The sequence below is a fragment of the Protopterus annectens genome, chromosome 8.part0, assembly GCF_019279795.1.
Source record: "Protopterus annectens isolate FY-2018-M chromosome 8.part0, PAN1.0, whole genome shotgun sequence".
Lineage (NCBI taxonomy): Eukaryota > Metazoa > Chordata > Ceratodontiformes > Protopteridae > Protopterus > Protopterus annectens.
The window spans coordinates 1506136172-1506149423 of NC_056741.1; the positions used below are offsets into that span (position 1 = coordinate 1506136172).

General features: G+C 37.9%; 1 protein-coding gene across 1 annotated transcript in view; it reads left to right on the top strand.

The window, feature by feature from the left end:
* Positions 1-13000, top strand: part of ST14 (ST14 transmembrane serine protease matriptase) — a 1989024-nt gene extending 1976024 nt beyond the window's left edge. Inside the window, exon 18 of the mRNA XM_044081090.1 lies at positions 12069-13000. Coding sequence (XP_043937025.1) covers positions 12069-12233 — 165 coding nt within the window. The 3' untranslated portion in view covers positions 12234-13000. The remainder of the gene's footprint in view (positions 1-12068) is intronic.
* The last annotated feature ends 252 nt before the right edge of the window (positions 13001-13252 follow it).

A 13252-nucleotide genomic window follows, 5' to 3' on the forward strand; every position in this document is an offset into this window, starting at 1 on the left:
AGAATTACATGCATGATGTCATAACATTTGTTGAGTTCGAAACTTGTCAGAAGTGCTTATTTAGAGTTGGTTTGGCTTAGTGGTGCATTGCTCTGACACTAATTCAGTGGTGATGAGTTCATTAGTTGTAGCAGTCTCAAATAAGATGCCAAATCAACACCTGAAACACCAACAGGTTGAGAACTATATCGCCTATAGTAAGAGAACATACGAAGTGGGCACAAGAGGCAAATCGCTGAGCATATAACATAAGTACTTATCTTAGAGGATTAAAACCAGGAGAAAATGTACATGCTTGTGCCCCCCCATCCCGAAAATAAGGTTCTCACTGAGCAAGAAGTAAATTCTAGAATTGTAGAGGAAATAAATTAAGTGAATTACGTGAGACAGCTAAGAAAAAGGAAATCAGGTTAGTTAAACCACATAGCTGTTCTAAATGTTGGAAAGAAACTTCATGTTTGCAGAGTGTAAGCATGTCCAGAATTCAAAACAGGGAGACATTATCAGTGTCTCAGAACAAAGAAGTGAATAGGGACATATTTTCAGAATTGCCTAGAGACAAGTTTAATCAAGCATAATACAAAAACTATGCCTGATGAAAAAGTAAATTATACACACACACACACATATATATATATATATATATATATATATATATATATATATATATATATATACATACATACACATACATATACATACACATACACATTGGAAACCATAATCCCAACAACAAGCAGGTAGGGAAGAAGTACACCAGTGGTTACCCTCTCATTGGTCAGGTCTGACCATATGCAAATCACCCTTGACATCCACATCCCACCCCCCAGTAAGGAAACCTCCTTAAAAAACTTCTCCAAAGCCAACTTCATGCTACTGAAGTCAGAAGTGACAAACTTCACAACACCCACGCAGACAGGATCTGGACGTTCGACTGCAGAATCCTACACTAAGGCACTGTACGAGCACTCATCCACTTGTGCATGAATCGTGCCATCCCAAATAGAACCAAGATGCTCTTCTTCAAAAAAAGGAAGCCAATCTAGTGGTCCCCCTGCTATAAACAAACTGACTGTACAACAAAAGGAAGAAACTGTTGCAGAAAAGAGGAAAATCCCATGATGCAAAAAACTCCCTCAGTAGCCTCAGCAAGAAGCTGAGATCCCTCATAAAATCCTCAAAAGCCAGTTACGAAAATAAAATTGCCAAAGATTCCAAAGACAACCACAAGGCATTCTATAGTTATGTCAGTAATCTAAATGGCAATGCTCAAATCTGCTCTGAGCTACAACAGAATGGCATTAAATATACTGATCCCAAGGATATTGTCATTATCCTGGCAGATCAATTTAGTGTCAAGTTCACCCCCTAAAGGGCCCATCTCAATACCAAATGATCGGCAAATTCCAATAATCACGGCCACATGGGTAGAAACCGCACTCTCCAAAGTTATGAATACAGCATCCATGGGACCAGATGACATCCCAGGCTGTGTACTACATGAACTACAAAATGAACTGGCACCTCACCTAAGTGTCATGTTTAATCATAGCCTCACCTCAGGCTTCGTGCCCACTGAATGGCGCACAACTACAGTTATCCCACTCCACAAGGGAGGATCCGCCTTGGATCCCGGGAACTACCATCCCATCAGTCTGACAAGCCTGATCTGCAAGGGCATGGAACGCATTATCATGGAACTTATAAACAAAGACATTGGCAACCTTCAAACACTGGACACCACCCAGTTTGGGTTTGTAAAAGGCCGATCTCGTCTCCTGAATCTGACTGACATCTTCAAATCAGTCTCCAGAGCTGTGGACGAGGGTAAGGCGGTCCACACAGCCTATCTGGACCTCGCCAAAGCCTTCAACACCATCACCCACTCTGGAATCATAGATAAACTTACTAAGCTGGGCATAAATCTCTACTTCACTCAATGGGTTGCCAACTGGCTCACTGACAGAACCCAGACTGTAAAAGTAGCGGACTCAAAATCCAGCTCCAGACAAGTGGAGTACCTCAGGTTTCAGTTCTGGGACCACTCTTGTTTGGCATCTACTTCTCTGAAGTACAGGCCAACACTAAGAGACTCTGGCTAACAAAGTTCACAGATGACTGCAAACTGAGAGCCATTATTGAATCCCCAAATGATGTGGATATTCTACAAAAGGGCCTTACAGAAACAGATGCCTGGTGCCAGAGCCATAGGCACAAGCTTAATGCCAAGAAATGTATAGTTATTCCTTTTGGAAAAAAAACATGTACCCATTAATTACCACATAGGTGGCAGGACACTAAACATCGAAAGTGTGATGAGAAACTTAGGGACACAGGTGACAGTGGTCTCACTTTCGATAACCACATCGCCACAGCAGTCAGGAAATCCTTCCATGTGGCACACCTCATCACTAAGGGCTTTTCATCCAGAAAAAAGGAGGTCATTGTCCCACTGTACTCATCCCTCATTAGACCCATTATAGAGTATAATGCCCCATTTGGAATGTACCTCACAAGACATCTGCAACAGCTGGAAAGGCCACAGAAATACCTCACTAAAAGAATCACAGGCCTAAAGCAGATGCCATATGTTGACCATCTAAAAAAACTCCAGCTATACTCTGTGGCATATCGTCTACTCAGAGGCGATCTCTGCTTAACATGCAAGGCCATGTCAAACCCTGAGCTGTTGGATGTGCTCCACTTTGTTTTGGCAGTTCCGAAGTTGTCCTCTTGAAAGATGCCTTCCTTGGTGGTCATCATATATGCTTGTTGCATTTCTGAGCTAAAGGTTCTTAGTTGCAGAGAACCTTGGAAGGCCTTTCAAAAGGACTGGTTGTACTCTTGTCTTAACTTGCATTTCCTCTTAAAACTAATCTTTGAGCTGTCATTCAACTCCCTAGGTTTTCAATGGCAGTATCCTGGGGAGAATAAGCTCTTCACATTCTTGATGAGTACTGCCAGCTCAGGTTCTAACAGAAGGGGATTTCTTGATTTCAGAAAGACAAGCTGCTTGTTTGTTTCCTTTGGTAAACAGAGGCTTACAGTACTTATCCACCTGGACAAGGTCTTCTTTACTAACTGCTTTGTCTTTTGCCACAAGACTGTGTTGTCACAAACCACTGGACTAGTGATGTGGCTGCTTTTATTATTTGTTTCAAGAATCCATCCATTGAGGACATTTGTACCATGACCACTTGATTTTCATTTCCACCTTAACTAACCACAATTTTGGAATGCAGACCTCCTTTTTTCAAATTTATGTGTCAGTGTTGTGCCTGCTGAGTCTCTACCATTTAGCCTTCCTCCTGGGGGTTCTATATGTATTGTTTTGGATTATTTCCAGAAAGTAGCCCCCTGTGCTGCTAAATGCATCAACTAATTTGAAAGAAGGCCAGCTACATTATGGACTTACTACCGTCTCACTCCACTGTGTTTGAATGTTTACTTCATCCAGTAACTGCAGATGGATTTTTTTGTAAGTTGGGCAAGTTTATCAGTTTATGTACTTATTTATTTAATTCAGGTTGAGCTGACTCCGCAAATGGGAGTTGAATTGGGAACTTGGGGGAAGGGTGCACTGACAGCCTGACAGTTGATTTCTCTGTATGTATCAAAGCGAGATCCTTGAATGCAAACACTAGAATATTTTCAGAAATGTACTGAACTGTGATATCAGAAGAGGGAATTCCTATAACTGCTCACACAAAGGGATGTTTTGGACATCAATTGATATGAAGATATACACTTTTTATTTCTGCATTTCATTACTCAGTGCATCCTAAAGCTAAAACGATGAACATACTAGACCAGCAGATATAATAGAGATCAATATATGATACCATGAACACAGAGTTTCACCTTGTCTAGTCACATCTAGATAATTTAACTTCAAACACCTTTAGGACTTCTTGCATATAAATGTAACCATAGAGTGTCTCTCTATAACTGATGACCCTTGTCAGAGGCCAGTCACTTACCTACTTTCAGAAATTTCTGTTCTCTAATCTAGACAAGCATTGTGCTATAAAAAAACGAGAGTCTTGTGATAAAAGGCATATAGTGCGTCCTGCTAATGCATATTTTTCTAGTATCATAACATAGTTAGAAAGGGGTTTGAATCCTGTAATTGCTGAGTGTGTGTGTGGAGGGGGGGTGTATGTTTCTGAGTGATTTCCTTTGAGAGGAGTGGCCTTTTGGGTTGGGAGGGTGGTCTAATGGTTAAGGTGTTTGCCTTACAAACTCAAGATACAGGGTTTGAATCTCACAGGGGATAACTGGCTAGGCTTAAAATGGCTCGCAAGAGCAGTTAGCCTAGTACTAACCTATGAACCTATTTAATGCATTGTTTTTTTACCTCAATTCAAGGTTCTGATCTTGGAAAGAGACAGACACTGGTTAGTCTATTGTACCATCAGGGTCAAACTCACTCTATTTTCTTATAAATCCTTTTGCAGAGAGTATAAAGCCTTAGTTAGAACTGTTAAAAGCAGTCATTTAGGAGACTTTCCATAATGATCCCTTTTCAATAGCAAAACATTCTGGTAAGAACTAAGCACATGGCTAAATGAGGAATCTGGTAAGAATGTATGACCCAGATATGGTATAAATTCATCAGTAATAACTTTGCCACTTACTTTGGTACCCCAATAAGCTCCCCTACTTATGCAGGCTCCAAATGGACCTTGCAACAACTTGCAAAATTCTTCTCTATCTTCCTTTGCAATGTCCAGTCTTGAAACCATTACTGACTATAAAAAGACATGTAACTCATTGGAGAAAGTGGACTTCCAGTTAATATCCTGAAGGTGGCCATCCACCAGATAGCATCCCTGGTGTGGCTATTTGTAAGATCATCTTTAAATTAAGCCATCATCTGACGGCTCTGGAAAATTGCTCACTTCACCCCTATTCCTAAAGAAGGGCAAAAGGATGTAATCAGAAACTATTAATGAATCCTACGTTGATCCTACTTGCAGAACTGCTTGAAACTTTTAGGCATGTACAACTTACATCCTATCTCAACATTAATAACATATTCTAGACCCAACATGTATTTAGGAGACCTTAATTTACTCATTTCCGCTTGTATCTATCCACATGAGGATGCCTCAAGTCCTAGTCCTTGGTTCTTTACTGTTTACAATGTTCTTTATCTTATTTTCCCCTTGACATTCTTATAGCAACTTATCTCTACAAAAAATGATCTGGTTCTTTCTCTGGTCTTGATCAGTCAAATGTAGTGATTGCTTATGCTCACCGTCAAGACTTCCCTTCTCTCTTACTAATGGTGGGATTTTATCAAAATAGCCTACTATAAATGTAGATAAAAGCAAATTGATGATTTTTGATATTTTGCTATGATAAGTAAAATTTCCAAGCACTGAGAAGCCTGTCTTCACTTGCATTCATTAAAACTAAAACTGGTGGTAATTACAAATATTTTGACTTCTGCCATGACTTCAACAGCTGTTTTATCTAAATCTTGAAAGGACTCACTCTTTAGTTTCAGGCTTTATTTATGCTGCTTACGGAATGTCACATCCACTGAGCAGTGATGCAAAATTTGCAATTCATAAAGGGCTCATATTCATCATTTTGGAATATGCTCTCCTCTTTTCACTACAAACTCCACTCAGATTACACTGGCTACAGAAACAATGGAAAACAAAACTGGTTGGTTTGTCATGAGCTTCTTTAAATATTAATAACTGAGTATTATTGTCTGTATGACTGGGTTGCTACTAACTGTACAGATGTTAATCTGTACACAGATTTAGAGCCGTAGCTAGGCCATTTGGTACTCTGGCCAGTCCTCCAGGATGGCACCCCCCACCAACCCAAAGTTGAGGACCAAAAAGTTAGAAAAAAAATCTTCTACAGCTGAATGCTTAAAAATAGGCTCAGTGTTACAGTTAAGCTATTAAAGGTATTAATTTCAGCAGAATTTCAAAATACTGGCACTTCTCTCATGCCTTGTTGCCAACTCTTCAGCACTACCAAGTTTGTACCTTGACTGTTTGCATGCAGTGCAGCTATACCCTTCACCCCACCCTAGTTACAATACTGCAAACATTTATAAACTGTTATTTGTAGGACTCTCTAGTCATCTGTAGCACACTTACTATTCTTCAATCATTTAACTTTTCGCTGGTTTACTAAACTTCATCTCAGCTGCTCTTGACTATATCTTCTCACTTGCTTCACAGTATCTGCAAAGCCAGTTTTTATAAGCTCCAATATCTGTATTTCTTTTCCTCCAACACTAGGTCTGCTCATGCTTTTGCCAAAATCCAGGCTTTTCACGATATATATATATATATATATATATATATATATATATATATATATGTATATATATATATATATATATGTATGTATGTATATATAAATGCAGCTGTCTGAAATAATGCCCTTCCCCGATTTTTCCTGATACCAGTTAATGTCATCATTAATAACTACCTCATTTACAGTACACAAATCCTGATTTATTCTGTTTTCTACAGGGCACTGTTTGCAGTATTTTAATTTATGTAACTAGATAGTGGCTGAGAATCACACTATCGGAGGCAGCCCACATTCCTATTCAAATAACATACAATAAAGATACAGTCTGCATTCCATATGTACAAAGTAAAACATAAAAGAGACTTTTTAAGTTAGATGAAATTAGTTTGGCAACACTGACTCAAAATCTGCTGGCCAAATGGAAGAAATACAAAAGCCTTGTTATTCTGCATACTGATAACCTAGAGTAAGTTAATGGTGTGACACATTTCCAGGGGTGAACAGACAGGTAGAAACACAAAACTGCTGAAGCTTGAAGAGTACCTGACCTTCCCTTGGGAAATTACTGGCTGTATTGTATACATCAATTTAATATTAACAGAACAGGAGCTCATGTAGGCTAACATTTGATTTTTTTTTGTATACTGTTGGCTTAATAAACTAAACCACTTTGCTCCCTCAGCTAATATAATTCTAAGTGTTAACACTGGACATGCATTTGTATATGGTTTTATGTTTCTGTATGTGTCTCTTTATTATCATGATAGAGTGGGGGAGGGGAAAAACTATCTTGCTTCCCAGATGAAAACAAGTTGCAGAAAAACTTGCTCATAGGTGTACTTAAAACACAAAAATAGTGCTACTGTAGAACTTAACTAGATCTTGAGCCAGTTTTAGAGTATTTATTGGTGTAGCCTTAAAACAGAACTGCTGCCAAATACTTAACTGCAACAGTCTATAAAGATTTTCAATAAGGGCTTAATCTTATAAAGTCCTTTCTACACAAATCATATAAAAGTCCAGCATAAAAACTGTCTTTGTTAGTCTTCTAGTTAAAAATCTGTTGTCCACTCTCTTTTCATGGTGATGACAGAGATGGACTTCTGATTACTGAATGGATAGTGCATGAGCTAAAATCTTCCCTGATATTTCTTTGAATTTCAGTAAGATATCTGTTCAAACTGGACAAAAATAGGTTATATCTTCAAACGGTCTAAGACTCATAAATAAGAATGTTTGTGTGGGGGTGGAGTCTCGCTGTACTCCATACACTTACCTTCTTTACTTAAATAATTCTATGGTTGCAGGACTGGTGCGAAAAGAAGCCACATACTGAATAACAGTATGCGATTAGAAATTAAACCAGCAACGGTTTTATATGTGGGAAAAAGTCTCTGGATAACACCTGGCGTGTTGCAAAGCTTCTCAGAAGCCTTTTTCATATGCTAGGACTATAGGCTGTGCACTTGTCAGGCTGTAAGGAAACACAGTGCAGCAGCAGATTCAGCATGTTATTATGCGATAGCTGCGTGCAATCAATCGCATTACAGAATCGCATGATATCATTGCACATTATCAGGAAATTAACTAATCTAAAGAAAATGTGATGCATGTACCTGTAGCTAAACAAAAAAAAACCTCTTTACTCACAAACTGTGTATGTTAGCAAACCCTCACAAAAACAAATTTGTCCAGCAACGACAGTGAATAGAGCAGTTCCACTGTATGTCACCATTGCTTTTTTACTGGCAAGCTATGAAAACGGCTCATGCATAGCTAATGGTTGGGGCGTTCCCTGGGCGAAAAGACTGGGGAAGGTGGTTTATGGGCGGTCCTTGGGCAGCAGCTGAGGAAAAGGTTAAAAATAATAAAGGGCGTTATTAGCAAATCATTCGAGTGCCCATGTAGTCTCTACAGCTCTGCGAGACCTTTTCAAGCTTAAAGATGGCTCACAGTACCGGAGATTAAGAATGGGGAATGAAAAAAACAGTAAAAATCATGATTTACCCTAGTAGAAAGCATATGCTATAATGCTACATTCAAAAGATAGGGAGAAAAAACACTCCAGAAATGAGAACAGAAGTGTAGTAGCACGTAGTGGTCCTTTAAGTTAATAATAATACATTACTGCTGGGTTAGCTTGAATGACATCACTCTGTCACCTGACTTCAGTTCCCAGGCTAAACAGATACAGAATTTTAATGTCTCTGTGTGAGAAGTACATATCTCTCAAAAGTTAACAGAACTTGGAAGTTGTAAAACAATAAAACCTTTTTACATTTGAAACCTAGTGATTATTTCTGTTTCAAGTCATTACAAAAACTGCTAGCTCTAGACATTATCTCCTGCTGAACTGAAACAGAGCGATAACACAATCATAAAACACTTTGATTTCAGCTTATTTTCTTGACGTTCTGGCTTCTACTATTAAAACATACATTTGCACAGGTATATAGTTTATATACATTTCTGTTTTCTAGTAGAGTACACTGTGGATGCTTCTGGAAGCTCAGTACTGTACAAACCCTGTGCAACACACACTTTTGCACCAGTAGTTTAATATACACCTAACATATAGTTCTCTTACATTTGTAAGACAAGCATACGAATCATATTAATATTCACAAATGACATATGATTATTTACAAAATTCCAGATAGCTGGGCTGGCAGTGCCACAGTATTGATCAGAACAGCTGCGTCAAGTAGTCATTAGGAGGTATGCCAGGCTAAGAGACCAGTTTTTGAAGTTTTGGGGGGGTAAATGTTCAATGCCTCTTTGGATAAGCATCAGCTGTTTATGGTGATGAACTATGCCTGACAGTAAATTAAAGTGGGTAGAGGGTAAAAAGTCCAGATGTCAAATAGGTTCATAGGTAATTACTAGGCTAGTGATCTCTGGGGGCTTTTTGAAACCTAGCCATGCTTCTCAATGTGAGAATCACCCTGTACCTTGTGTCTTTGAGGTAAAGAAGTTAACCATTATGCCATCCCCAACCCTAGTGTAGGAATATGGCAGCATCCATGAAAATCGACAGCTTACAATAAAGGATTTTATGTTAAAAAAAAAAAAAAAAAAAGTTTTTGGAAGGTGATTGAAGGTGAAATCAAAATGAACAGAAGATACTGAGTATGAAAAGGTAACCCATTCTTATTACATCATAATATGACTGATGGGATAAAACAGAATGTGTCAAAGTTGAAATTAAGATAGTGTGAAAGAATATATTGGATGTTTGTGACTTTTTCTAATGAGCTGTTAAAGAGTAAACAAAGGTAAAATATAAGCAACAGGTTGGGTGATGAAAGGAATAAATGTTTTGTGTAAATAAAGGAATTCTGGAGTTTAGAAAGTATAAAATGGTTAATGAACTGTGGTTGAGCATTAGAGTGAGAGAGATTAAGGCATACAGAAAGGTACATGGTAGGCAATTAGTGCAGCAGTTATATTGGCATATCGGAATAGTAAGGATAGGAAATGGTGAAAGGTGTGAGGTAGAGAAGAGAGTTGCAGGTAGATTTGGTTTGTACAATACGTACAAAAAAATCTTGAATTGTGTGAAATGGGGAATGAATTTATTGAGCATTGTATATAGATAATAGGAGTGAAGGTAACGACTAAAGAAACATTTATGGTGGGTCATTAAATGGCATATCTGAAACATTAGGTGTCTGATTTTTTAAAAAGAAATATGGGTTTTGTGAGTATTGACAAAAGGGGCATTAATAGGAAGTATGGAAAGAACAAAGATTTATGATGGACATACTGAATAGTGTCAGGCACAACCGGTATCACTTTTACCTGTGATGCAGAAGGCTGTGGGTAGTATTCCCACATACAGGATAGATTGCCGACACTGCAATACAGCATAATGGAGGTGCTGCACTCCTGAGAGCCACTGCACCCATCAGAAATAGTAAGCTTATACAAATTCCGTAGAAAGAATAGGCAAATTTCCAATAGTAGTACAAGTACTACCTCTGGTCTCCCTCGAAGAGGCCACTTGCTTAAGAGGAATAAGCATGTTAAAGGGTAAATAAAAAGTGGGCATTGTGTGATGTATGACTTAAGTTTATGCTATATTTTATTTTCCTCCCTACAGTTGACTGTTAAGCTTTGCCTGCTGTCTCAGTTGATTAATTTATTCCCCTTGCGACAAGAGTCTTGTGGCCCATTTGTTCATATCTTAGTGAGAGTGAAGCACTTCAATGGTGCCGTCGTGTGTGGAGATTTTGGGTTTTCTGAATTAACCCTGCCATTTTTCTTACATTCCCACTGATGCTTCTAGAATTGGGAGTACAGCGAGTTTTGTTTGGGACTGCATAAGTAAATTAAGCCCAGCTAGTTGACATCCTGCCTTCACTCCTTGAAGCACAATGCTGCATTGTCTCTCCATTCTCCACTGAGGAACTTGAGTAGAGCATGCATTCCTGGGCATGCACACCTACCTACCGATTATGAGAAATGAGAAGGTTTAATCCCTTTATTCTAGTTACTACTGAGAGTACCAATTGATATTGATTTGTAGTTGGATGTCTAGTCATTTATGCCGCAGAACCCCTTCATTCTTCTTCCACCCCTAGTCAGCTTTTCCATTGTTTGAGCTCCCTGATCTGTCCTGAGTTATAGTTGGGACTCCAGTCTTGTGTGCTGCAGAACCAACTTAAAATTTATATGGAATGTCTAATTCCAGCTAGTGTTTACATATGTGATTTTCTATTGTAGTGCTTTAAATAGAGAGTCCCTTATTGTTTTTTTTTTTTTTTTTTAATAAGTTACCTGGGATCTTTTAACATACAACTAATCTACTACTAATTAGATAAGTGGGACCTCATCATAGCATGTCATTCAAAGGACAGCTCTTCAGAAGTGTAGCATTCATGTTCAAAAGTGAGAATTGCTAAACAAAGGTTTGTTAAACAGGAAGGAAGCAGATTCTGTTCTGGGCTGAATACAGAGGCGGTAGAGTAAACAGATTTTTGATAGTTTTAAGACTTTTAGGTTTAACATATGGTAATATGAACCAATAATAACTAGCTGAGAAGGTAGTACCAACAGCCTCCTTACCATCTAGCTTTTTTGGCTACAGTATGTGCTGTTTATTAAGCCACTGATGTCTCTCTTGATTCTTCTGATATTTGTCTGTTGTCCATATATTGATTCTGTCATAGCAGTCCAGTTTAAAAATGTGCTAAAAGATATATGTACAAGTTTCAACACAGTAGGCTTGTAAGAATTTTATACTGTTTTGTTCAGTCTTTGGGCTTAGCAGCATTCTGTGTTGCAATCCTTTAATTTTTGTTTGGAGCATTTTCATTTTCTGTGCAACATACATTCTGGATCTCAAAGGGTGGTGCTGCCTTCTTGAAATTAATCATTTTAACATTTGTAGCTGAGCCGCTTAAAAAGTATTCCAGGACGTGTTGCACTTAGATCTAGACCAGTAACAGCTTTGCATATGAATTAATTTGGTTGTCTTAATGTAAATTTGCACTGTGTATTAGAACATTGCATTTTGGGATGAAGAGTTGTTAGCAGCAGATATTAATCTTCCAAAACATAAAATGAGGGTTTTTCGTGGCATTTTTTTTTTAACTAGTAGTGTCTGTTAATTTTAGGAACAGGATGTTTCCATTTTTACTACACTGACTTTTGAGAATGATTTGTAAAATATTTAGCAAGTGTTTTATTACCAGCTGTAATGACTTCTGTACAGTCTTTCTATGTAGATAAAACGTGATGCTGTCTTTCTAACACCCCTTTCTTTTATTTGCCTGTAGGGAGATTCTGGTGGACCACTCTCCAGTTTAGAAAATAATAATCTGATGTTCCTAGCTGGAGTGGTGAGCTGGGGTGATGGTTGTGCCCGACGAAATAAACCTGGAATTTACACTAGAGTTACAAAACTCAGGCAGTGGATCAAAGATAAAACTGGAGGAGTGTAATTCAGACTGGAATCAGGAGGCTGCAATAATCTGATTGTATCTGTCTGTCTTATGCAATATTTTCAATAATTAACCTTTTTCCAGTGCGTTTCCCTAGGTTAAATTGTAAACTTTTTATTCATGTGAACATTTTAACTTGCTCATACTAGAAACTTTTAAATCAGTGGTCACTTGCATACTGCTTAGCTGGGAGCACTGTATATCCTTCATTTTTATGAACAGCCTAAAAATTGATTTTCTGTTTGATTATGTTTTGTTTTTAACATTTTTGAAAACGTGGGTGAGCCTAAATAGAAATGGGGACTTGAAAATTATTTTCCAGGCAAAATGAAGACATGTAACATGGAAAATTAGGTCATATATTTTGCAATGTCACTTTCACTCCTGATTTTTTGACAGATTTGATTCTGCTTGAATTTCATCCTTAGTTACTAACCTGTTTCCAAAGGCATGATCTCAGAAGCTGTTCCTTTTAACTTGCTTTTTTAATTGCATCATTACCTGGAACTTGGGTGGAGTTAAACTGCTCAGAGACTTTTTGTATCAGAGACTTTTTTATTTGAGTTTTTACAAGAAATTCCGGCCTGATTTTATAATGCACTGTATTTGTAAGCTAAAAATTTGGTTTCAGGATCTGTAGACTTTGGAAAATCATATGTCAGGATATGAGGTATCAGGTTTTTGTAAGTGAAAAAAAAATCTTGCTGCATTTTGCAGTCTGTTTACAGGTTTGCACTTGTACAATAAATTATTCTTTTTTGGTAAAATGTAGATTTTTTAACTTTTAATAGGTCTAGATTTTTGAGTTGCTCTAATAGCTGTGGAATGCTCCGGAGCCCATGAGTGCAAGTGGAAGTAAGGACATTTTTCTGTTCAGTTAATTTAGCTAGATTTTGTGTAGAAATGGCTGCATTGTATTTGTAGACATGAGCAATTTCTAAATGGCTAACACTTGCAGTATCCAAGGTCATTCTGTTTAGAACAGTAGTGTTTGGAAGGGTAACTTTGAAATATCGGGA